The sequence below is a fragment of the Ruditapes philippinarum genome, unplaced genomic scaffold (assembly GCF_026571515.1).
Source record: "Ruditapes philippinarum isolate M1 unplaced genomic scaffold, ASM2657151v2 ctg1705_1_1_1_1, whole genome shotgun sequence".
Classification (NCBI taxonomy): domain Eukaryota; kingdom Metazoa; phylum Mollusca; class Bivalvia; order Venerida; family Veneridae; genus Ruditapes; species Ruditapes philippinarum.
The window spans coordinates 4,431-30,784 of record NW_026860104.1 but is presented as its reverse complement, the minus strand read 5'-3'; the positions used below and the strand labels follow the sequence as shown (position 1 = coordinate 30,784).

Sequence of the window (26,354 nt, the reverse complement as noted above, 5' to 3'; positions counted from 1 at the left end):
ATTAAATTTGAATTTTTTAAAACAGATCAGTCAAGTGATAGTATGAAAGATGTTTTTTTTTTTTATAGAAATTGCACAATTTCTACTCTATGCTGCAAAAAATTATCAACTTTGTTTACATTAAAATATCTATTTTCTATTAAAATCATTCTAAAATGGAATCATCATCCTATATTTTTCACACTTGCATGCAGCACTCATGGATTATGATTTTGACCTCATTGTATCCACTTTTTAATAAATGCATCATGGAGCTACGTCAAGTTTGACCATGCAGTTTACCTGAAAATCTATCCTTAGTACAAGAGGTTTATAAACGGAGCACGGATCTAACTTTTCAAATATATTTTAAATTTAATGATATCACGATTTAGTTTAATTAGTTGGTGAAATTCATCCGTTTTTTTTTTCATATTTATTGAGCACCCTTTCCCTGTTTTGTCCGCGTATTTAATAGAAAGGAAATTACAACTTTATAACAAAATTATTATTTATCTAAATACAATTCTTAAGAAGGCTTATAAAAGTTCTTGACTGTGTGAAACTGAGATGAACTTCTCGTCTGTACAAATATTGGGTTAGGTTTAGAATGCATTTGATATGTTTTTCATGTAATATGTATAAGAAACAATGAATTTAATTTGATAAATATGTGAACTAAATTCCCTTCCCATCTTGGTGGTTCTTATTTTTGTCGTTGTCGGCTATTGTAGGAAGTATTTTAGACCGTACCCTACACAGGAAGTGGACAAACATGCCGGCCATGGAAGAGTAAGTTTAGCGATGATTTTTACATTTTCTGTTACTTAAACTTTAATACCTTGATTGTGATGTAAATTTTCTACTTTTTAATTTCAGAAATAAACCAATTAGCTGGGCGGAACAGGTTGAAGCTGGAGAAGATCGTAAGTAAACAATACAATATGGTTTACATTTTATATTCGCACTCAATGTAGTTCGTAACATAGGTGCTCGGCGCTTTGATTGATCACTACCACCGTCCACCTCCGCCTCACCCACTCTTTGATTGATCATTACCACCGTCCAACCCCCGCCTCGCCCACTCTACAACTCTCCTACCTCTCAAAACCATGTAAACTGCAATATTTTTCATTTGAAACCTGTTTTGATATTTGGTATGCCTTGTTCTCATATTTTCGGGGGTTCTCATATTTTCGTGGCGTCATGTTCAGGTGTGAATGACAGCTCGTGCGATTGATTGGACTCTCCAAAAAAACATCAAGTTTTCGCCGACACTTATTTCTATAAATAACTACCCTAAGAATTCGTACTAAACATATTAAACACATAAATAAAAATCTGTTAATGTCATTACAATTATAATTTTTTCTTTTCTCATTTCTAAACGTTATTTTCAACTACACAGCAACAAAAAAGAACAAAAAATGTATCTTCGCCTTAAAATTCATCACCGGAACTTATACCTAACTTAAACCAATGTCCCGAAATATAATGAGTGCAGTATAGAATTTGTGCGCACGCAACGTAATTACCGAAACGAGGCCATCCAATCAAAATCCCCGAAAATATGAGACAGATTCCGAGCGACACAGACTACCGATAGTGAAAGTAGAAAGATTAGTATTTCTTACTGAAATAGTTTATTTTCGTATTTTAAACGGTTCCTTTTTTGTTTGTCATAGTTTTCACTCACTGTTGATGTTTTTTGTCTTCCATTTACTATTAATTTAAAAACGGTGGCTTTAATTTAAAACATTAAACCCCAAAAAATACGGGTCAACGGCATATATGCTTTCAGTGTAAGAAATTAGGATTTGAATCAACTAGGCTGATTGGAATATTCACTAGCCCAAAAGACATTTCACTAGCTTAATTCATTTGTTCAAAACAGTTGTTGATATTGCCTCTGAAAATACAGTAGCCTGGTCGGGCTTGTAACTATGAAAAGTTGGTAGCCAGAGGAGAAATTTAGTAGTCTGGCTATCAGACTACTGCTAATTTCGAACACTGTGTTTTAAATTAATTTTCCTTCATTTCCCACAAAAAAAAAAATGGTACATATATTATAATGATATGTATTTAGAAAAGGTATGAAACATTGCTATCTGTCCAGACACATGGTACTGTAGTGAAGACAATTTAGGTAATTTTGATAGATTCCTTGACGAGCCTCAGATATAAGTGTCAATAATATCAGAAATAAACAAACTAGTTTGTTAGTTAGGGATTATCAGATCATCTCAAAGTTATTTTGCACTTTCAAAAAGGTATGTAGACATTGATCTTATGTACTTAAAGATCCTGTAACTCAATTTTTATAGTTTAATCATAAATATAATGCTCAATTGAAGATTTATCAATATTATATTGTAAGTTCCATAAAGCATTATTTGTAAAGATATTACTGAATTTACATTTCATGTGTTAATAAAAGGAGGTAATTAGAAATTTATTTTCTATAAAGTCTAAGTCAAATTTTTAAATAAGAAATGAATGCATATATTTTAATGATTACATATAATGTGGACAAATATTTGCTGTACATATTTTACATATTCTTCGATGTTTGAAAATTGTTTTAGAAGCATGATTTTATACATATCTAAAATTTCACTCAGTCTCTGGTGTATAATTATGTTCGCCCATTTGGTCTCTTTCCTGTGGCGAGGGTAAACAAACCCAAACACACACACGTGGTAACAACCTTTATTACAACATAAAAGATCTTTTAAAGATTTCCAAATAGAAAATATAAATTTGACCTTACGCCTACCTTTGTTACCAATATTTGTATCAGAGACATTATCCGTGGTGGAGGGGATAGAGTCGATGACTTCTAATCCAGTTACCTCTCTGGCCTGGGTTCGATCCCCGGGAGATGCTTTGGTAGTTTAGCGCGGAGGAAGGTAGTCTACTATCTAGTACTGGTGTAGCTCTCCAGGAACGATGGTTAGGAAACTACCCGCCTATATGACTGAAATACTGTTGGGGAAAGGCGTAAATAGAAACAAACAAAAGAGAAGTTATCTATGTCTCTGTTTGTATGTTGTAATTGTTGCCTTAAGTAGGTTTGCATTGAAATCTCATGTGTCTTGGCATTCACATATCACAAAGAAAAAAACGAACTAAACACAAAGGCATGGGAAGTACAGTAAAGATTTTATGAGCCATTATGTTTATATAAAATTATGTTTGTTTTAAAGGTTCACTGCCTCCAGCCTCTGAAGATTTTGATGAGCAAAATAGTATTAAAACTATCACAGAATACAAGTTCAATGATGATGGTAAAATAGTCAAGGTATTTTGTATTCTTACTTTCTTGTCTTTTTATGGTTGCAAGTAGTAGTACCTAAATTTAATTTCTAACAGCCTTACTGATATCCTTTTATAATTGTTAAACAAAATTAATGTAAATTGGTGTGTGTATTATACCTTAAACCTTAAGTTAAAAGTTTATCTGTGTTAAAAAATAAATTTCCTTTTTGACTTGTGAAATCCTTTTTGAATATTAAAGTTTCAATTAAAGGGACTCCACTGAGGTTTTTTGAAATGATGGAACTGAAAATATTTTTCCAGATAATTGTACCTTTTGATGTAGGTTTAGACCACTAATCTTTTTGCACAATTTCAGGTCATTCGCGCACTTCGTTTTTTCCAGAACAATTATTCAAATTGTAAATATATGACCAAAAATGAAAAGCGTTTAAACCCTTTTTACACAAATCGAGCTAAGAAAAGCATAAAAATACGATTTTCAATTTATTTTGACTATCTTTGCATATATTTCAGTTTAAAGTGCCCCAGCTCATTTATGTACGAAAATTCGAATTTTATGTTCTTCGGCTTTTAGACCTCAGTGGAGTCGCTTTAAGCCTGTATTTTCATTAGACATACAGTCAAACCTCGATTATTCGAATTGCTTGGGATAGAAAATTTAGTGGTTTGAATAATTAAAATCCTAATATATATATATAGTGATAGATGACAACTATTCAATTTTGCTTGGCATAAGCAATCATAGCAATGGTAGCATTAATAATAAATTAATCAATCAAGAAAAATAAATAAACAAAGGATGCGCAAACAATTTTTTTTATTGGTAATGAAGACATAACTTCAATCATTTATTGTGTCGCCTCTACGTAGTAGTGGCAACATATAGGGATCACTTCTCTGTTGTCTGTCTGTCCATCTGTCTGTCCGTCAATCACAAAACTTGTCTGGACTACTCCTCATAAACTACTGGTGCAATTTCATCCAAACTTTACAGGAATGATCAGTACCAAGTCGAGTTGTGCACTGTCCCTCTGTCACAAAACTTGTCCCAACATGAAATTGGCCATCATGAGGCGACACATGCGATCACTGATCGCTCTTGTTCCACATTATGTAGCGCTGCACATATACATGAAAATTATTGCTGTCATCTTCAAGCATTAACAGTAACAACATCGGATATGGTGCAGAATTTTTATCATAGGCAGTATTCATGTACATATTCACAATAAGTATATATTTTGCCAATGGAATTTATTTTTCAATATTCATATACAAAATTTATATGTAAGTGTTTGCTTGTTTATTTATTTCTTTACTTTAATTGTTTATTTTCATCTTTTTAATTGAATACTCTTAACTGTCCAATTATTGAAAGAGAAAACAGTGGCAAACAAGGACTTTTCGGTAATAAATGTTTAAAACACGTTTAATTATAATTTTTGCCAAAATGCACAGTCAGCGAGTGGATCAGCGGCAATAAGTCTGGCTTCGAATAATAGGTGTGAAATTCTGTCATAATTGTATATTTGTGACCGAAATTTTACTTCGAAAAATATGAGGTATTCTGATAAGCATTTTGAATAATACAATCGTATTTATATTGATTTGTTTAGAGATAAAATGAGACTGCTGATCTACTTCAGATAATACTGGGTATTCAAATAAAGGGTTGTCGAAGAGCTAGGGTCAGACTTTATATAAACTTTGGCATTTTATGTGATTACTCAATAATGCAATAAGACATCAGATTTAATGGTCTATAAGGGCAGTGTTATGATGTAACCAGTGGCCAATGTAAAGACCCATTTCCTATCCAAAATATAAAAAAATTAACCCTAAATTGAAAAATAAAATATCAAAAGCAGCCAAAGAAAAAGTTTTTAAAAGATATCAAGACACAGTTTGGAATACTTGATTATCATCAGTCACGGCAATGCACAGTTGAAAGAAATTGCCTTTAACAGGTGAGCATGCTGTGCTCTTGTTCAGATTTTTATGCCCCTACAAAGTGGGGAGCATAATATAGTCTTGCACTTGTCCGTATGTCTGTCTGTACATCCCGAAATCCTGTGAACGCAACTCCTCTTAAACCAGATGGCAGGTTTTGCTTAAACTACCAGAGATTAACAACCATAATGTGTAGATGATAGTGTAGGAAGGAATTTTCGCTGTGACCAAATTTAACAGAAGTATGGCCCTTTGTTGATTTTTTCACTATATACTATGTAGAAATTTTGTGAACGCAACTCCTCTTAAACCAGATGGCAGATTTTGCTTAAACTTTCAGGGATGAACAGCTTTAATGTGTAGATGGTAGTAAAAAGGAAGGAATTTTTGCTGTGACCAAATTTAACAGAATTATGGCCCATTGTTGATTTTTTCACTATATACCATATAAATAATTGAACATATAAATTTTACATTTGTAATTTAATTTAACATGTACATAAGGTTACCTGTAGATCATTTTAGGTATATGTACAGAAATGAAACAGTGGAATGAAAAAGTCCACATAAAAATCTTACATACAGATATGCATGCTCTTGTTTTACGAGCACATCTGCACAGTGGGGGCATCCGTATCCTTTGGACACAGTTATAGTTTAAAATAATATTGCAGGTGGTAAAGACCTACAAAGTTGAAAAAAGAAGGGCTGCAAAGACAATTGCAAGAAGAAAGGTATGGTTTTATTTTATTGTTTTTCTTTTGTTTGATGATAAAATATTTTGAAGTTGGCCAGTCATCAAATTTAGCACTGGCCTGGTGGGCCATGGCCAATGAAAATTAGTTCGGGCCAGTGAAAATTTTAAGAAATTATAGTAAAATATATAGTAGAATAAATTCAAAACTGGAATTCGGGCTATTAAATTCAAAATCTTAAATTCATTGACTGGTTAACAAAAATTTATATTGTTCATGACTCAAATGGATTCTAGAAGATTATTTATGGAAATAACTAATTGTCCATGTAGACACATTCTAGAAGCCAGGGCTAATCTAGTGCTTGTGAAGAATCTGAAATCTTAAGTCATATTTTATTGCAAGGAATCAAATAATTTTTGTCACACTTCCATTCTTTGAAAATTGTAAGTGGGGTATACTGGCTTGAGGCTGTCTGTCAGTCTGGTAGTCGGTTGTCTGGCCAAATTTGTTGTCTTCTGTAAAACTGCTCAACAAATTTCAAATTAAATTTCTATAAAATTTGCAAAATCTTTTTTATTAATGAATGGATTTTATTCTTATTACGCTATAAGAACGTGTTGGACCTTCATGCGATGTAACACAAACCTTCTGCAACCATTATTTTTTCTTGACCATACATGTATAAGAAGACTTATCTAAACTAAAACATTGATTGATCCTTAAGGTTGTTTTTGACTTCTTGAAATTTGCTACAATTTTCTTATGTTTTAGGAATAAAAGCTGTTGTGTGTGTGTGGGAGGGGTGTTATGACATTCATTTATAGTTCTAGTTTTTACTGAAACGTCAATTCAAAACTTTATAATTTTTCTAGTTATATGCTTCTTTTTTTGTAAAGAATTAATTATCGTGTTATTTAAAAACTTTCCTTTAAGATATCGTATTTTAGCACCTCAATTTTTTTATATTTCTCATAGAATTGGAGGAAGTTTGGTGCTGCTGAAAATGATCCACCAGGTCCGAATCCTGCCAACACCATCGTACAGGTGGAGGAAATCAATATGCAGATCATTCTAAACAAAGAGGTACATATATATATATATATCTTAAAGTGATATTAATATGCCAAGGGTATATAATTATGTGTAAACAGGTGATAGTCGAAATAAGTTTACATTTTGCCATAATTCTTAAAAATTTTATGATTTAATTTGCATGAACAATAAATAACTCACAGAGCCAAAGAAAATTTTTGTAAATAATATCTAGCAAACTAACCTGTAACTTTATAAAAGGAACGGGACTTTCCTTTTTATTTTAGGCAGATTTATATATTTTTTATCATAAACATAATTTTTTACATATTCCACCATTATAACTGAAATCTGTTGAAATACATAGTCAATTCAGCTCAACTTGACCATGAAAAAAAAAAATTCAAGCAGTTTCTTGGCAACTGTTTGTTACGTAGAAGTTTTAACTAATTTCCATTTCATTGCAATCTGGTAATCTATTTAATACTTGTTTGGTTTTCTTTTTGCAATAAATTCTTGTTCCATTAATGTAGAATAAAAACCAGGAACCAGAAGAAGATCCCCTGGCTAAACTGAAGACACAGAAGTTGGTATCCTGTCGTATTTGTAAAGGCGACCATTGGACCACAAAATGTCCCTACAAGGATACCCTAGCACCACTACAGGTAAATAAACCATTATTCTACTTAAAGATACTGGCCCAGTTGTTCAAAACTTTTGTTAAATATTTAATAATGAAATCACTGTTAAATTAACAAACGATTGTTAATTTCTGTGTGAAATTTTGTTGTAAAGCAATCTTGTTGTTCAAACATTGTTAACGCTAAATATGTGTTAAATTAATAAAGTGTTGTTAATTACTTTGTTAAATATGTTTGTTAAAAAAATCAGTTGTTAAGAAGAAATTAGTGTTATTTTTTTTGTTAAAACATAAAAAATGTAACATGGAACAATAAACACCTTTAATGATGGGCTTTAATAAGTGTGTGTCAGTTACGATAAGTGCGAAAGTCCAATAATTCTATCATCGCATTAGCTCATTGATTGTTGGACGTGTGTGTCATGCGTTATATTTCATTTTTAGCTCGACTTTTCTATGAAAAGGGGAGCTATCCTACTCGCCCCGGCGTCGGCGTTAGCGTTGGCGTCACACCTTGGTTAAGTTTTTCGTACCACCCCACTTTATTTCAGAAGTATTACAAGTATGGCTTTGAAACTTACCATACTTGTTCACCATCATAACCTCCATCTACAGACAAGAGTACATAACTCTGTCAAGGTTTTTGACAGAATTATGGCCCTTTTTAGCTCGACTTTTCTATGAAAAGGGGAGCTATCCTACTCGCCCCGGCGTCGGCGTTAGCGTTGGCGTCACACCTTGGTTAAGTTTTTCGTACCACCCCACTTTATTTCAGAAGTATTACAAGTATGGCTTTGAAACTTACCATACTTGTTCACCATCATAACCTCCATCTACAGACAAGAGTACATAACTCTGTCAAGGTTTTTGACAGAATTATGGCCCTTTTTTGACTTAGAAAGTGTATTGAGCTTGGTTAAGTTTTTTGTACCACCTCACTTTATTTCAAAACCATTGGAGGTATTGCTTTGAAACTGACCATACTTGTTTACCATCACGACCTTCATCAACAGACAAGAGGACATAACTCTGTCAAGGTTTTTGACAGAATTATGCCCCTTTTTGACTTAGAAAATACATTGAATATGGGTAAAATCCACTTATTGCCTTAACCCTTTGAGATATTGCTTTGAAACTTTTAATGCTATTTCACATCATTACCCCCATCTGTACGCAAGAGAAGGTAACTCTGTCAGGGATTTGTTTTAAAAATTAAGGCCTTTTATCGACTTAGAATCTTGGTTAAGTTTTTTGTACCAGTCAACTTTTTGACTGAACTGGTTGAGATATTAAATTGAAAGTTGGAATACTTGTTTAACCATCATGGTCCCAAACATGGGCAGGAGAAGGTAATTCTGTTAAGGATTTTATTTGAATTATGGCCCTTTTTGACTTAGAAACTCAGTTAAAATTTTCATTCTTGTCCACTTGTTGACCTAACCATTTGAGATATTACTTTGGAAGTTGGAGTTCTTATGTGCCATCATGAGACCTATCTGTAAGCAAGAGAAGATAACTCTGTGAAAATGTTTCTTGATTTGTACTTAGAAATTCCTAGTTAAAGTCTTGTGTGCCCTTAACTGTCAAAGTTTGTTTTATAGGCAAGCACTAAAAAAGTCGAGCGCGCTGTCCTTCTGACAGCTCTTGTTTGACTTAGAAAGTGTATTGAGCTTGGTTAAGTTTTTTGTACCACCTCACTTTATTCAAAACCATTGGAGGTATTGCTTTGAAAACTGACCATACTTGTTTACCATCACGACCTTCATCAACAGACAAGAGGACATAACTCTGTCAAGGTTTTTGACAGAATTATGCCCCTTTTTGACTTAGAAAATACATTGAATATGGGTAAAATCCACTTATTGCCTTAACCCTTTGAGATATTGCTTTGAAACTTTTAATGCTATTTCACATCATTACCCCCATCTGTACGCAAGAGAAGGTAACTCTGTCAAGGATTTGTTTTAAAAATTAAGGCCTTTTATCGACTTAGAATCTTGGTTAAGTTTTTAGTACCAGTCCACTTTTTGACTGAACTGTTTGAGATATTAATTTGAAAGTTGGAATACTTGTTTACCATCATGGTCCAAAACATGGGCAGGAGAAGGTAATTCTGTTAAGGATTTTATTTGAATTATGGCCCTTTTTGACTTAGAAACTCAGTTAAGATTTTCATTCTTGTCCACTTGTTGACTTAACCATTTGAGATATTACTTTGGAAGTTGGAGTTCTTATGTGCCATCATGAGACCTATCTGTAAGCAAGAGAAGATAACTCTGTGAAAATGTTTCTTGATTTGTACTTAGAAATTCCTAGTTAAAGTCTTGTGTGCCCTTAACTGTCAAAGTTTTGTTTTATAGGCAAGCACTAAAAAAGTCGAGCGCGCTGTCCTTCTGACAGCTCTTGTTCCTTCTCTCAGAAAGAAAAATCTTGTCTGTGCATTATCTAATTACATACAAATCTTTTTATGCCCCCGCCATATAATGGCAGGGGCATATAGTGTTACCCTGTTCCGTCATTCCGTCATTCCGTCCTTCCGTCATCATCAGTTTCCGTTCATTATCTTAATAACCCTTGCACGTTTTGAACTCAAATTTGACATATGGATATGTTATGAGAAAATACAGGTCAAGTTCAAATTTGGTCATGGGTCGATGATTTTTGGCAGAGTTATGCCCCTTTTACTTTGAAAATAATATGAAATTTTCAGTTTCCGTTCATTATCTCCCAAACGGTTCAAAACATTCAATTCAAAATTGACATATGGATATGTCATGAGAAAATACAGGTCAAGTTCGAAATTGGTCATGGTTCGATGATTTTTGGCAGAGTTATGCCCCTTTTACTTTGAAAATAATATGAAATTTTCAGTTTCCGTTCATTATCTCCCCAACGGTACAACACATTCAACTCAAACTTGACATATTGATATGTCATGAGAAAATACAGGTCAAGTACAAATTTGGTCATGGTTCGATGATTTTTGGCAGAGTTATGCCCCTTTTACTTTGAAAATAATATGAAATTTTCAGTTTCTGTTCATTTACTCCCCAACGGTACAACACATTCAACTCAAACTTGACATATGGATACGTCAAAGGAATGCGCAGGTCAAGTTCAAATTTGGTCATGGTTCAATGATTTTTGGCAGAGTTATGCCCCTTTCACTTTGAAAATAATATGAAATTTTTAGTTTCCGTTCATTATCTCCCCAATCGTACAACACATTTAGCTCAAACTTGACATATCGATACGTCAAAGGAAATGCGCAGGTCAAGTTCAAATTTGGTCATGGTTCGATGATTTTTGGCAGAGTTATGCCCCTTTTACTTTGAAAATAATATGAAATTTTCAGTTTCTGTTTATTATCTCCCCAACAGTATTAAACATTCAACTCAAATTTGACATATTGATACGTCAAAGGAATGCGCATGCCAGTTTCAAATTTGGTCATGGTTCGATGGTTCTTGGCAGAGTTATGCCCCTTTCACTTTAAAAAATAATATGAAATTTTCAGTTTCCGTTTATTATCTCCCAACAATATTACACATTCAACTCAAATTTGACATATGGATATGTTTTTTGGAATGCGCAGACCAAGTTCGAAATCTGGTCATGGTTCAATGATTTTTGGCAGAGTAATGCCCCTTTCACTTTGAAAATGATATGAAATTTACAGTTTTCTGTTCATTATCAATCCAACAGTGTTACATATTCAACTCTCAAAATTGACATAATGGATATGTAAAAGGAATGCGCAGGTCAAGTTGGAATTTGGTCATGGTTCGATGATTTCTTGGCGGAGTTATGTCCCTTTCACTTTGAAAATAATATATGATACATCTTAGGAATAAGCAGTTTAAGTTTGAATTTGGTCGTGGTTCAATGATTTTAGACAAACTTATCTTTCCTGAATGTTGGAAAAATTTTTGAACTTTCAGTTTCAGCACTCATCACTTTTGTGGAAATGTATATATAGCCATTATGTTGGCTACAAATATGCAATATGCTATTTTTAAAAGGTTAAGACTGAATAATTTCAGTGCCTTGAACATTGTATAAAAATGGTTTGTGTTAACATTGAAAAGTTTTAAGGGCTTTGAACTTAGAATGAAAAAAATAATTTGTGCAAACAAATTTGGAACTAAATATTATAACATTTGAAATTTTGGCTGCATGCGGGGGCATCCGTGGCATGATGACACATTTCTAGTTTTCATGAAAGATCTTATTTCATATGGACATTATTTTCATATAGATCCATATTTCGTATCATTCTGATACAAATATTATTTTAATAGAAATACATTTGTATTATTTCGGTATAGATCTTAATTCCATAAGGATATTATTATCATGCAACTTTCATATTCTCAGATCTTATATTTGTACCAATCTTAGTAGTCGAAAACAGACATTATTTTTATACAGATCTTATTTTCGTATATGACATGTACAAGTAGATCTTATTTTTGTGCAGATGTATCAATTCATACAGGTATTATTTTCTTACAGGTCTTATTTTCGTATAGATCACATTTTGAATAAAATCTTATTTTCGTACAAATATCATTGAACACAGGTTTTAATTGTTAATAGATTTTAATTTGGTATATTTTGTTTTGTCAGAGTTATGGCCCTTGACTTAATAAAAATTTGCAATTTTCAACTTGTGTTGCAGGTAGCTCAAAAAGTATTTGACATAGGGTCATGATACTTTACAGGAATGTTGATCAACATGAGAAGTTTAGCATCTGGGGTTTTGCTTGTGAATTAATATATGTTTTGTCAGAGTTATTGTCCTTGACTAAGTGAAAATTTTCAATTTTCAATTTGTGTCATGCGTACCTGAAAATGTATTTAACCTAGAGTCATGAAATTTAATAGGAATGTTGGTCAGCATATGTAGTTTTGCACCTTAGATTTTGCTTGTGGATTTATCCAGTATTTGTAGAGTTATTACCCTTGACTTAGTATAAATTTGCAAATTTCATCTTGTTCATGCATAGCTCAAAAAGTATTTGACCTGTAGGCTTGAAAGTGTACAAGAATGTTGGTCAGCATGTGTACTTATGCGCCATGGGGTTCGCTTGTGGATTTATTCAGTATTTGTGAGATCTTGCCCTTTACTTAGAAAAAAGATTTTTAGTTTTCAACTTGTGGCACATGCAGCCCAAAAAAATATTTGACCTAGAGTCATAAGATTAAACAGAGGAGTGATGGGGCACTTGTGTCCTGGACACATTTCTAGTTCTACTTGTCATGCATCAAGTTCCCTTAAATCTGATTGTAATTACGAGCAGATGAGTGGAATTTTCTATCTCTGCTTGCTTAGAGAGGCTCTAATGAGCTAATAAGAACACTCCACCAGGAATGCTAGAAAGAGCCTGAACATTGCCAGTGTGACTTAACAACCTCCCTTCTCCTGCCCCAATCAAAAGAGACAAAGCTATGACAGGTTATAATTTCAAGTTTACTTTAAATACCATTGATATACTAGCTCTTGGTTATTTTAGGAAACATTGGAAGGTGATAAGAAGAAACCAGAAGAGCCCGGTGCTCCAGTGCAGGCACCGTCCACACCTGCGGCAACCAAGCAAACAGGTAGTAAATATGTGCCTCCCAGTATGAGAGATGGGGCAAATAAAGGTCGTGGTGAAACGATGAAGTCTAGCAGAGGTAATTTTATATTTTGCTGATTTTTTTCAAATGCTTTATAATTGGTAAACTTTGCAGTGTTGATATGTTGGCGATTATAGTTGGTAAAAGTAGAAAAATAATATGAGGAAGTGAAAAATTAAATCAGCCCCAGTACTTCAGTCTTTCAGTAACCAGATGGATATCTATAACAAGTTATTTACAGGAAAATTTTGTTGGTAGTAATCTAACTTGAGGAAATCTGACTTTATATCCTTGTCACCTGGGTTTTGGGGGGGGGCTTATTTTATAGCTGTTATTTAGTCATATTCCCAATTTTAAAAATAGTATATTATTTTTCCAATCCAAAGAAAAAAAGTCCCAATTGAAAGTTACGAAATAGAAATATTGAAAAAAAAATCTAAAATCTTTGCAAACAAGGGCTTCTTCACTGTAATAGGGCTTAAATGTGTGAAGATGCCATCATAGACAGTAATTGTTTGCATCCATTGAATCACTTTGCAAAATTTCAGTCGTGCATTTTTTTGCCCAATTTTTAACAAAACACCGCTGAAATTCCTAATTCTATGTGTATAGGTTATGTTCCCTAAATCCTGGAAAAAATCCGTGGTCACAGATACCTGGCTTTCTTAAAGTGGTACTTTCTGGAAAGCACAATAGTTGTACTAGGTACCACAATGTCATTTTATGATAGCTGCAAAATTCAGCTTGCCCTGACCTCACACTAGCATCCTGATTTATGCATTTACAGTACATTTATGGAGCTCAATTTACATATTTTAAAAATTTAAGTTTTGAGAACAGGCAGTTTGCTTTTCTACCATCAGGTTATACCATTAACTATACTATGACGTTTTAAGCTTATCAAAGAAGCATTAGCACAGTATATAAACAAGTCTATGTCCTGTTGTCACAAGAGAGGTTCAAGTTGAAATATATAGGCTCCCAAGAAAGGTACAGTGATTGAAATAACATATACATGTAATCGCAAGACAGGGTATGCATTGAACTGTATAGGCCTGCAAGACAGCATACAGCGATTTTTGTGTCCCCTCTACGGAGTAGTGGCGACATATAGGGATCACTTCTTTGTCGTCTGTCTGTCCGTCTGTCTGTCCGAGCTCACTGAAATGACGATGTGGGGTGAATATCCATGTTCAATCCGTAAAGACGGTACTTGTGAGGAAAAAGGTGGCTTATGGGGTGCAAATACGTTGCTTATGGGGTTTTAGAGATCAAAGGAGATCAAAGAAAAAAACCCATGTCAACTCAGTAGGAACGTCCGTCCGTCCGTCACAAAACTTGTCCGGACTACTCCTCATAAACTACTGGTGCAATTTCATCCAAACTTTACAGGAATGATCAGTACCAAGTGTTGTTGTGCATATTATCAGCATTTTCCGGTTCAATGATTTTTGTCAGAGTTATTGCCCTTTAATAATTTTTAATTTTAAAGTTTGTCCGGACTACTTCTCTTATACCACTAATGCAATTTTAATGAAACTTTACAAGATTGATCTGTAGCTCAAGTCCTTGCGCATATTGCACGGGTTTTCCGGTTGAATGATTTTTGGCCGAGTTATGACCCTTTGATAAAAAGGTGTTTTTTTCTGTGTGTTGCCAGATACACAATAGCTTGTCCGGACTACTCCTCATTAACTACTGGTGCAATTTCATCCAAACTATACAGGAATGATCAGTACCAAGTCTAGTTGTGCATATTGTCAGCATTTTCCGGTTCAATGATTTTTGTCAGAGTTATTGCCCTTTAATAATTTTTATTTTTAAAGTTTGTCCAGACTAGTTCTCTTATACCACTAATGCAATTTCAATGAAACTTTACAGGATTGATCTGTAGCTCAAGTCCTTGCGCATATTGCATGGGTTTTTTGGTTGAATGATTTTTGGCCGAGTTATGGCCCTTTGATAAAAAGGTGTTTTTTTTCTGTGTGTTGCCAGATACACAAAAGCTTGTCCGGACTACTCCTCATAAACTACTGGTGCAATTTCATCCAAACTTTACAGGAATGATCAGTACCAAGCTAGTTGTGCACTGTCCGTCTGTCTGTCCTTGTGTCACAAAATTTGTCCCAACATGAAATTGGCCATTATGAGGCGACACATGTGATTACTGATCACTCATGTGTTTATATACTGTGATTAGGCTGCATCAATTGGTGTAACAGGCATTCTTCTTGTTGTTTATTTGCTTAATGTATAATTAATATGTTATACGTATTTTCATTGTGTCATCATTTTAGATGAGTCAGCAACTATCAGAGTGACCAACTTGTCCGAAGATACACGAGAGTCAGATCTGCAAGAATTGTTCCGACCATTCGGACCTATACAGAGAATATATCTGGCAAAAGATAAAAATACTGGTCAGTCAAAGGTATGTCAAGTGATATTTTATACAAAGAAAAGAGGGTAGATGTGCCCCATTCTGCTTAGAAATACTTTGTTCTATCAACAACTGGTCAGGGCTCGACACTAACGATGGTCCGTTAGCCCGAGGCTACCTATTTTCCCCAAGGACTACCCGAGTTTCCAAGCTGGGTATCCCGTCCGGCTACTCAAAATTTCAGTGACCTGATGTCTCTAAATTCACTAAAAATAATTAATAAATAAACATTTTTTAGGCTATGATTCAAAACGAAAGATAAATTCATCATACTAGTAAATAATTAGCCGTTGGGTCACTAGTGTCAGTCACAGCAGACGCATAATAGATTCTATTTAATCTCTATAAAGTTGCCAAAAGTGAAACCGGAAATCCAACTTAATTGCCGATTTTTCCAGCCTAATTATGCCCCCATTTCGAAGAAAAGGGGGTATATTGCTTTGCACTTGTCGGTCCGTCGGTCCGTAGACCAAATGGTTTCCGAGTGATAACTAAAGAACCCTTAGGCCTAGGAACTTCAAACTTGGTATGGTGATTGGTCATGACCAGTAGATGACCCCTATTGATTTTGGGGTCAAAGGTCAAGGTCACATTGACCTTGTAAGCAAAAACGGTTTCCGATCAATAACTAAAGAACCTTAAGGCCTAGGAACTTCAAACTTGGTATGCTGATTGGTCATGACTAGTAGATGACCCCTATTGATTTTGGGGTCAAAGGGTTAAAGGTCAAGGTCACATTGACCTTGTAAGCAAAAACAGTTTCCGATCAATAACTAAAGAACCTTAAGGCCTAGGAACTTAAAACTTGGTATGGTGATTGGTCATGATCAGTAGATGACCCCTATTGATTTTGGGGTCAAGGGGTCAAAGGTCAAGGTCACATTGACCTTGAAAGCAAAAACGGTTTCCAATCAATAACTAAAGAACTTTAAGGTCTAGGAACTTCAAACTTGGTATGGTGATTGGTCATGATCAGTAGATGACCCCTATTGATTTTGGGGTCAAGGGGTCAAATGTCAAGGTCACATTGACCTCTTGGGTAAAAACGGTTTCTGATCATTAACAAAAGAACCCTTAGGCCTAGGAACTTCAAACTTGGTATGGTGATTGGTCATGACCAGCAGATGACCCCTAATGATTTTGGGGTTAAGGGGTCAAAGGTCAAGGTCACATTGACCTTGTAGGTAAAAACGATTTCTGATCAATAACGAAAGAACCCTTAGGCCTAGGAACTTCAAACTTGGTATGGTGATTGGTCATGACCAGCAGATGACCCCTATTGATTTTGGGTCAAGGGTCAAAGGTCAAGGTCACATTTACCTCTTAGGTAAAAACGGTTTCCGATCAATAACTAAAGAACCCTTAGGCCTAGGAACTTCAAACTTGGTATGGTGATTGGTCATGACCAGTAGATGACCCCTATTGATATTGGGGTTAAGGGGTCAAAGGGCAAGGTCACATTGACCATGTAGGTAAAAATGCTTTCAAATCAATAACTTAAGAACCCTTTGGCCTAGGAACTTCAAACATGGTATTGTGATTGGTCATGACCAGCAGATGACCTATTGATTTTGGGGTCAAGGGGTCAAAGGTCAAGGTCACATTGACCTTGTATGTTAAAACGGTTTCCGATCAATTAACTAAAAACGCTTAGGCCTAGGAACTTCAAACTTTGTATGATGATTGGTCGTGACCAGCAGATGACCCCTATTGAGTTTTAGGTCAAGGGGTCAAAGGTTAAGGTCATGACCAGTAGATACTTGATAACCCTTATTAATTGTTTGATCACTGGGTCAGAAGTCATGCATAATAACCTTTTCACATGACTAATTGGCTGCTGATAGGGGGCATACATGTTTTACAAACATATCTTGTTCAATAGAATTCTTTGTCTATTAAACATTTCAATGAAAATATTTGCTCATATTGGGTATTCAAGGGTTTAAACTTAGAAGAATATGATTTGTTGATTGATGTAAATCACACTGACAATGATAACCAAAATAAACGTGTTGTCTGAAATAGATCTGATTTCGGATGTAATTTATTCGGACATGAAATAATTGATTTGGAAAAAATCTCTTTATAAAAAAAGAGAAGAAAAATGTTTAAATCTCTTTAAAAAAGAGAAAAGAAATATTCTAAAGTATTTGTAATTGTCTTTGCCATAACTTCACAATGTTGTAAGCACTTCTTAATCATGTACAAGCAAATGTAAGAAATAATGCCAATACATGTATATAAAGAAGAAAAAATGTTAACAAATACTTATACCCTAGGCATAAAAAACTAAGGCAATATAGTTTGATTAAAAATGGCTTTACATTTCTAATTTTGTGTTTAAAATCAGGGACAACAGATATTAACTAATGTCCCTATTTAAATCTTCTGACAGTTAAATAACTGAATTACTAGCACTAGTAAAAATTTGTTATTCTGATATTTTGTTGTTTTATGTCTGACAAAATAAGTTTGTAGAATAAATCAATTAGAGTAAAGACAAACATATTTTGTTCTTGTCCAAGCTTTTTACTTCTGTTTTGAATTTAAAAACACATCTAAAAGGTCGTACATTATCTATACCTGAAAAGTAGATTTGTAAGCTCTATTGAAATATTTTTTAATTCAAAAGCCAGGTAATATATAAATTTAAAACTGACATACTTATTTAGCTAATATTGCCAATATATTCTCCCCTTCCCTATAGGCTGTCAATAATATAAGCTGAGATGATTGCCTATCAATTTTATTTGCAACACACCTTAGTAATTCCTGGCTCGAACCCTGTACCTGTAGGTAATGTCTGGCCTTTCAAAACCTATTGACTTTTGTGTGTCACACTGCCATATTTCATTACAAAAATATGTAAAAAAAAGTTGATGATGACTTTGAAGAGCTCAGAGGCTAGCCGGAACATACATCTCATGCAGAATAAAGCTTACAAACTTTTACTAGATCTTATATGATTTATCTATTGGTGATTTTTTTCAAATAAATTTGAAGAGATCTCATGCTATTGTTTTCTTATCTTCAGATACATACACTCAAAATGCATTTGAATAGAATAAGAAACATTTTTTTATGTTTTACAATGAGGACTACCTAGATTTGCCAAGGACTACCTGATCCTCAAAGTAGGTAGTCCTTCTGACTACCCCTAAAAAAAGTTAGTGTCAAGCCCTGCTGGTTTGCACATGCTTGTAATGTCCATATGTTTTGCATCTGAATTATTCCTTTACCAGTGTTGCTGAAATAATATTATTATTAATGTCAGAACTTAAAAATAATATTAATGATAGGCCTTTCCCATCATTTTGGTACTTTTGCCAATGCTTGTTGCAAATCTCCCATTTGATAATGTTTGCCATTTAGAATATCTATTCTTGGTATTGGGAACCTCTTCTTTAATTGACTGCATGTAACATAATGTTTATAAAAACTTGATATAAATAAGCTCATTATTTCATAACCATGTTGTAATGATATTTGCCTTGAATGATGTGAGATCAATTTATTTGCATAGCCTTTCCCTTTTATATATATATATATATATATAGATGTATAACAAATATTAATGTTTTATTTCAGGGTTTTGCTTTTATCAATTTTCACAGAAGGGAAGATGCTGCACGTGCTATAGCTGGTGTGTCAGGGTTTGGATATGATCATTTAATTCTCAATGTTGAATGGGCCAAGTAAGTGAAACTATCTTTACTATATATTATTATACGCAAGCAAAGTTGTAAGGATATACTGGTTTGAGGCTGGTTGTCTGGCTGTTTGTGTGAGTGAACTCCTCTATAAACCTGTCAACCAATTATAATGAAATTTGAAGGAATAATTATTACGATATGCACCTGTCATAATAAATTTGAAATTGACCCATATGTGACCTTGACTTGACCTAGGTTTGCTGAAATTGGCCCCTCTCCATAAGTCGTACCACCATTCCTGTAAAAGAGGGGAAAAAAACAAAAACGACACTAAGCAGATGTCTTCACACACAACACCTGGGCCAAGGTAATACATGGAGAGAAAAAAAGTCTTGTTGTGGGAGCATCCATGTTCTGTGAACACATTTCTAGTTTGAATCAAAAACGCTTGTCTTAACAGTGACATTGTAAAAATTCCCCCTGCCCCCAAATACATCTGATCTGGGGGGTTTGACATAATCGTTGTAGTGTACTTAACCTCCACAGTAACTCGGAAGTGAGGGGGACAGTTGAGTGTGAAAACCAGTTTCCCTGTATGTTCCTGTTGCTGGTTATCCACCCTCCAGCTGCCCTCTGAATAGTAAACCACTGTTACAGAAATGAGCCACGTCAGGACAAAACCAACATAATGCGTTTGTGACCAGCATGGATCCAGACCAGCCTGCTCATCCGCACAGTCTGATCAGGATCCATGCTGTTCGCTTACAAACCCTATAGCAAGTAGAGAAACTGATAGCGAACAGCATGGATCCTGATATGACTGCGCGGATGGGCAGGCTGGTCTAGGCTGGTCTGGATCCATGCTGGATGCAAACGCACTATGTTGGTTTTGTCATGACGCGGCTCAAATGTGTATTGTGATAACCTTTATAAAATATTTATGTGTGTTCAAGTTGGATATTAATTCTAATAATCTAATATATAGTTAAAAACATAATTTATTGTGTGGAAGATACATCATAAAGTTTTAAATTAAGATTGTAATGTATTATAACCCTGAATAAGAATTTTGGAAGAATTTTTTCCATTTTAATCCTGGTTTGTAAGGAGATATTTAAATGCTGTGAATATATTGTGTAAATTTTAACGTATTTATATTAATATTAGTTATATTTATTCTGAGAAATGAAATCCATTCTTACATTTGTCTTTTGTTATTTCTTTTCCAGACCCTCTGGCACAGCCTAGTAAAAGGTCAGACAGAGACAAGCTTTTGAATTGATAATTATTAAACATTGTGGGAAATTAACTTAATATTAAATAAAATTACAGTGAAGAGAGACAAATTGTGTTTATTGTTCCTTATTCAATGGATTTTTAAATTTGTTTTCACTCTGATGTTTTTGTCAGTTATAACAAATCTGTTTAGATATATCATGATGGTTGCTCAATGTTGTATTAAATGATGTTTTATGAATAACCAACTATTCAATTTCTTGGCATGTGATCTACTTATTGTCAAGGAGTAATTATGCCTTACCAGAAGATGGAGGTAACTAATCCAATGCTTTCCTGATTGAGCCACAAGAATGTATAATTAGTGAAGATGACTGACTAAGAATGACTTGTTTCTTGCTATTACAAGTTCAAACCTTGCTAAACACCAGAATTTTATCATGTTAGAAGGCTTTCATGCTTTCTAAAGAAAGGTTAGTGGTTCTACTTTAGTGCCAGCTTGTGAACGAAATAATGTAAAGAGGGAAACCAGAGATCTTCCTCAATCAGTAAAGCTCAGAAGTTGCCATATGGCATTACAATATCATTGTGACTGGAACAGCCAAACAAAGTATAAGAAAGATGTTTCTGTAATCTTTACAAAAAGGACAGCCACTACGTAATGTGCTATTCAATAATAGTGTTTATTTAGCATATAATGATAGGTCATTGCAACCATTTTAAGATCAGTTGTGAAAAGGACAGTAAGGCAATACATTTTTCTGTCTCAAATCATTATGTTATGATTTTTATGCTTCCAAAGGCAGGCATAGAATAATTGTAATGTATGTATGACCTTTCATAATGTTAAGCTTTCAAGATAAATTGGACAATTGCACAGAGACAAAATATTTGCAAGTTACATGACACATCCATTTTTTTCCACTATTAAAGTATCAAGGGAAACAATCCTAGCACAGAATATGCTGTGTAATTGCAACAGTTATAGAACATTTATCTATAGAGTTCTCTATGCACGTTGTTGATGAACTCGAGACGGCGATAATAGATAAATATCAATTCTCTGACAAAAGTCAGGGGAATTGCCCTACAAAGTAGAAATGGACGAAGAGGAAGGGGCCTATTTAAGGGCTACCTCATTTTATCGGGTAACTGTATGGTAAGGTGCTCATTGACCGCTGTACAGTGATTGCTGAATGCTCCTTAGAAATTGCAGGATTGTAAATTATCACCATTTTGTGCTTCAAAATTAACCCTTTACAATGTACCTTAATTTGCCGATGAAATCTTATTAAGCATAGACTGCACACAAACAATTCTTTCAGAACCGCCCGGTTAGCTCAATAGGTAAAGCGTTTATTAATTGTGATTCTCGGACCGTGCACGTCACTTCCGTTGTGAATGATCACGTCTACGGTCATTCGCATTGAACCTCTGCTATAACATGTGTTTACTGCGAAAGTGAAGGCAACTAGTAAGGGTTAACTGTTTTATCGCCTGCCTAGGAAAGGCTTAGTGGCTGAACTGTTCTCTGGAGCATTCAATGTGACCTACTGTCGTGATCCGGGGTGTAAACTACCACCACCACCACACAAATTCTTTCACCGGTATAGCAAGGTTTTTGTGTGATAAATGCGCAGCTTAAATATGTCTTTATTCTTTAATTTACACACAACTCAAGTCACAAAATACCTAAACCTAAACACCGAGTTATCTACCTTGTATATACATTTTTGCAGTTGCTTAAATTTCTATTTTGCACTTAAAATTGGTTAGGCAAATTGGTATCATTATATGTAACTAGAACTGATAGCTTTAGTCTGTGCAAATCCATAATGTATTTCAAGTTCTTCAAAGTTTGAGGCTTAGATCTCCTAATTATACCCAAAAAACGAAGTGTGTGTGTGTGGGGGGGGGGGGTATATAGGAGTCACCCGGTGGTCGGGCGGTTGGACGTCCGTTGCATTTTCCTTGTCCGGAGCATAACTTGACGGGGCCTCCGTGGCCGTGTGGTTAAAGTCGCTGACTTGAGATCACAGGTCCCTCACCACTGTAGGTTCGATCCTCACTCGGGTCGAAATCTTTCATGTGAGGAAGCCATCCAGCTGGCTTACGGAAGGTCGGTGGTTCTACCCAGGTGCCCGCTCGTGCCTGAAATAATGCCCGGAGGGGCACCTGGGGTCTTCCTCCACCAATAAAGCTGGAAAATAATCGACGAAAAATCTCGGCGGGACGCTCTAGGATGACCCGACTTGAGTGGACGGTCGCCCATATGGGCTTTCCGGCGGCGACCTTAAATAAACGCATTAAAAAAAAACTTGAAGACTAATGGTTGGAATTCAATATAAATACATACAATGGTCAAGCAATTTGAGAGGAAGTGCAGTGCACAAGAACCATAACTCTATCTTGACTAATTAAAGAGTTATTGCTTTTGTTACTTTTCCTTGTCCGGGGCATAACTTGAAAACTACTGTTTGGAATTCAAAATAACTTCATACAATTGTCAAACACAATAAGGGGAAGTGCAGTGCACAAGAACAATAACTCTATCTAAAGTAATTACAGAGTTTTTGCCCTTTGTTGCTTTCCGTTGCTTTTTTTGTCCGGACCATAACTTGAAGACTAATAGTTTGAATTCAATATAACTACATACAATGGTCAAGCACATTGAGAGGAAGTGCAATGCATAAGCACCATAACTCTATCTTGACTAATTACAGAGTTATTGCCCTTTGTTACTTTTCCTTTTCCGGGGCTTAACTTGAAAACAACTGGTTGGAATTAAAACAACTTCATACAATTGTCAAACACAATAAGGGGAAGTGCAGTGCACAAGAACCATAACTCTATCTAAAGTAATTACAGAGTTTTTGCCCTTTGTTACCTTTCCATTGATTTTTTTTGTCCGGACCATAACTTGAAGACTAATAGTTGGAATTCAATATAACTACATACAATGGTCAAGCACATTGAGAGGAAGTGCAGTGCATAAGAACCATAACTCTATCTTGACTAATTACAAAGTTATTGCCCTTTGTTACTTTTCCTTGTCTGGGGCATAGCTTGAAAACTACTGTTTGTAATTCAATACAACTTCATACAGTTGTCAAGGACATTAAAAGGAAGTGCAGTGCACAAGAGCCATAACTCCATTTTGGCAAAATAACAGATTTACTGCCCTTTGATCCTTTTCCTTGTCAGGAGCATAACTTAAAACGTACTGGTTGGAATTCAACACAACCTCATACAGTGGTCAAGCACAATAAGACGAAGTGCAGTGCACAAGAACTATAACTCTATCTTCAGTTTTAGAATTATTGCCCTTTGTTTCTTTTCTTTGTCTTTCTGGACTTATTACAGAGTAATTCAATTAAACTTCAGCAATGGCCAACCACATTGAAAGGAAATGCAACATATAAGAACCACAACTATCTTTAATTGCCCTCAACCATAACTCTATATTTCAATTCTTTTACAAGGTATTCTGTTACTAGTAACATCCTCATTTCCGAAGCAGTCTTTTAGGGGTATTAATCACATTTAGTGATAGTTCTAGTTTTACTAGGAGTTACTCTGGCAAAGTTAGATGTAATATAACAAAATGTGTTTATACGCCCTGTTTGAAAAAAACGGGTCGTACATTTATTTCCCTCCTGACGGGCGGCTCGGCGTGCGGCGGCCATTTTTTGTCTTACACACATGGAGGAATATTAATGAAACTTCATAGAAATGTTCACCACTATGAGAAGCCGTATCGCGCGCATGAACCATGTCTCTAGGTCAAAGGTCAAGGTCACACTTAGAGGTCATTGAAAAACGCTTGTCTGGAGCAAACATTCTACATGCATAGAGGCATGTCAATATAACTTGGCACAAATGTTCACCATTGTGAGGCGGAGTGTCGCGTGCAAAATTTAGGTATCTACGGCCAATGTCAATATTTAGGGATTGAAATACAAATGGTAACAAGAAAAGCATTGATGCAAAGCATCAAAGGGCGTCCAAACAGCAGGTGCAGATGAACTAGTAGATATATGATGACAAGATATTCTTATAAACTGTTCAATGGTTCATTGGGTTTTACCAGAATTGTATATCACTTTTGAATGAACGGACGAAAGACATTGTTCATTATTTATAAATTTGATCGGCATGCTAGAAATTAGAATATTACTTGTTATTTCTTTATGATCGTGGTTATTAATAGCAACGGATATACATGTATACAATCATTTATAATCCATATGTGTAACGCATGATCAACACCATACTTGTGTAATTGTCCCTTATTATGTTATCGCTATTAGCGAGGACCCCCTCTTAAAGAATCTGTTCACACTAAGTATCAATATGACACTTGTTATATTACCATGTTGATCATGTTGAGCATAATTGTTTATTATACAATAAATGTAATTTCTATTTTAATAAAAAAAAATACAGATTTTATGAATATTGTTTTCTTTTCTTTTTTTTGTGTGTGTTTTATGCGCAATTTTAATACTGAGTTTTTACGTTTACTACTATTTTAAGAATTCAATTGTCATTATGATCGACGATAATATTTAAGTCAAAACTTAACTGGAAAAAGTCAGTAAATCATGGTTAATCTTTCAATATATAATATTGTTTATTCTTAAACCATATACATGTACATTTGTATTTTTCTTTATCATTTTTTAAATTATCAATCGATTGAATAATTCATAAAATCTGATTTGTAACTTTGAATAATTCCTCGGAATCTTTACTAAACACGAATAACAAATTAAATAAAATGTTTTAAAGTTGATAGTGTAATATTAATGCCATAAAAATGTACATTTTTTCTCAATTATTGTACATATTTATTGTTTTTATCTCATATAGATAAAATATAACATGCGATTTGTGTTGTTGGTTTTTTTATGTATAATAATAATCAATCAATTCGAGAGTTGATCTGTGTTTATTAATTATTGTAACCAAACTAAGTGACAAACATTCATTTTGACAAAAAGCTTATTTATCTGTAAACTATTTGTTCTGTTCTGTAACGATATCAAACATCTACTCCAAAACCGGGAGAGACCGGACAATAAACGTGTGGTACTATTCGCCGGTCATTAGTAAATCCCGGGAGAGACCGGGAATTACCGATAGGAGTACATCCCTCTATAAATAGATTTTCGGAATATTTAGGTCATCAACTCATCATTCTATTAACAGCTTACAAATCAAATCAAATCAAAATTTATTTATTGTCGGTATACATATATAACATTTTCGGAATAACACACCATAATAACCCACTGTGTACTACAAAATGATAAGCAAAAATACCCCGAAGAGCGCGATTTAATTTATTGACGGAAAAGGTTATTTCATTTGAAAATGTTTGCATTGCGAAATTCTCCAGTTCGCCATTCATTGTATATATCGCGACTAATTAATAATCAAGCACCCTCATACCGATCGGAATGATCGGCTTTTATTATTGGCAACTATAAAAGGCTCGAGAAGTCGCTGTCGCCCTTTCACAAAATCTCATTTCATTCCAATAGGCGCCGCGCTTCGGCGCGGACGCCAATCATGACTACAGTACTGTTGTGAAACGTGTGATTTAGGTTTATATATGCAAAGTCAAGGCCACCAAAGATGATAGTCATTGTCACTAATGATGATAAAATATAATGACTACAAGTGTGACACATGTAATTTAGGTTAATGTCAAGGTCACTAGAGATGATAAATATCCAGATATTTTCCGGAAATTGCCGAGAACAAATCTCCTACATGTAAATCTATTATGCCCACATCTCCGTCAAAAGCTTTTGTGACGG

At 34.5% G+C, this 26,354-nt stretch overlaps 1 protein-coding gene across 1 annotated transcript; it reads left to right on the top strand.

Annotated features, from left to right (window-relative positions):
* Positions 1 to 677: 677 nt before the first annotated feature.
* LOC132758905 (eukaryotic translation initiation factor 3 subunit G-like) lies at positions 678 to 20,639 on the top strand. Its single transcript, XM_060750614.1, has 10 exons — positions 678 to 771; positions 859 to 905; positions 3,186 to 3,280; positions 5,883 to 5,942; positions 6,882 to 6,989; positions 7,472 to 7,603; positions 13,095 to 13,257; positions 15,498 to 15,631; positions 19,229 to 19,335; positions 20,523 to 20,639. The coding sequence occupies exons 1-10, from the start codon at positions 755 to 757 to the stop codon at positions 20,539 to 20,541; spliced, it is 882 nt and encodes a 293-aa protein (XP_060606597.1). The 5' UTR covers positions 678 to 754; the 3' UTR covers positions 20,542 to 20,639.
* The last annotated feature ends 5,715 nt before the right edge of the window (positions 20,640 to 26,354 follow it).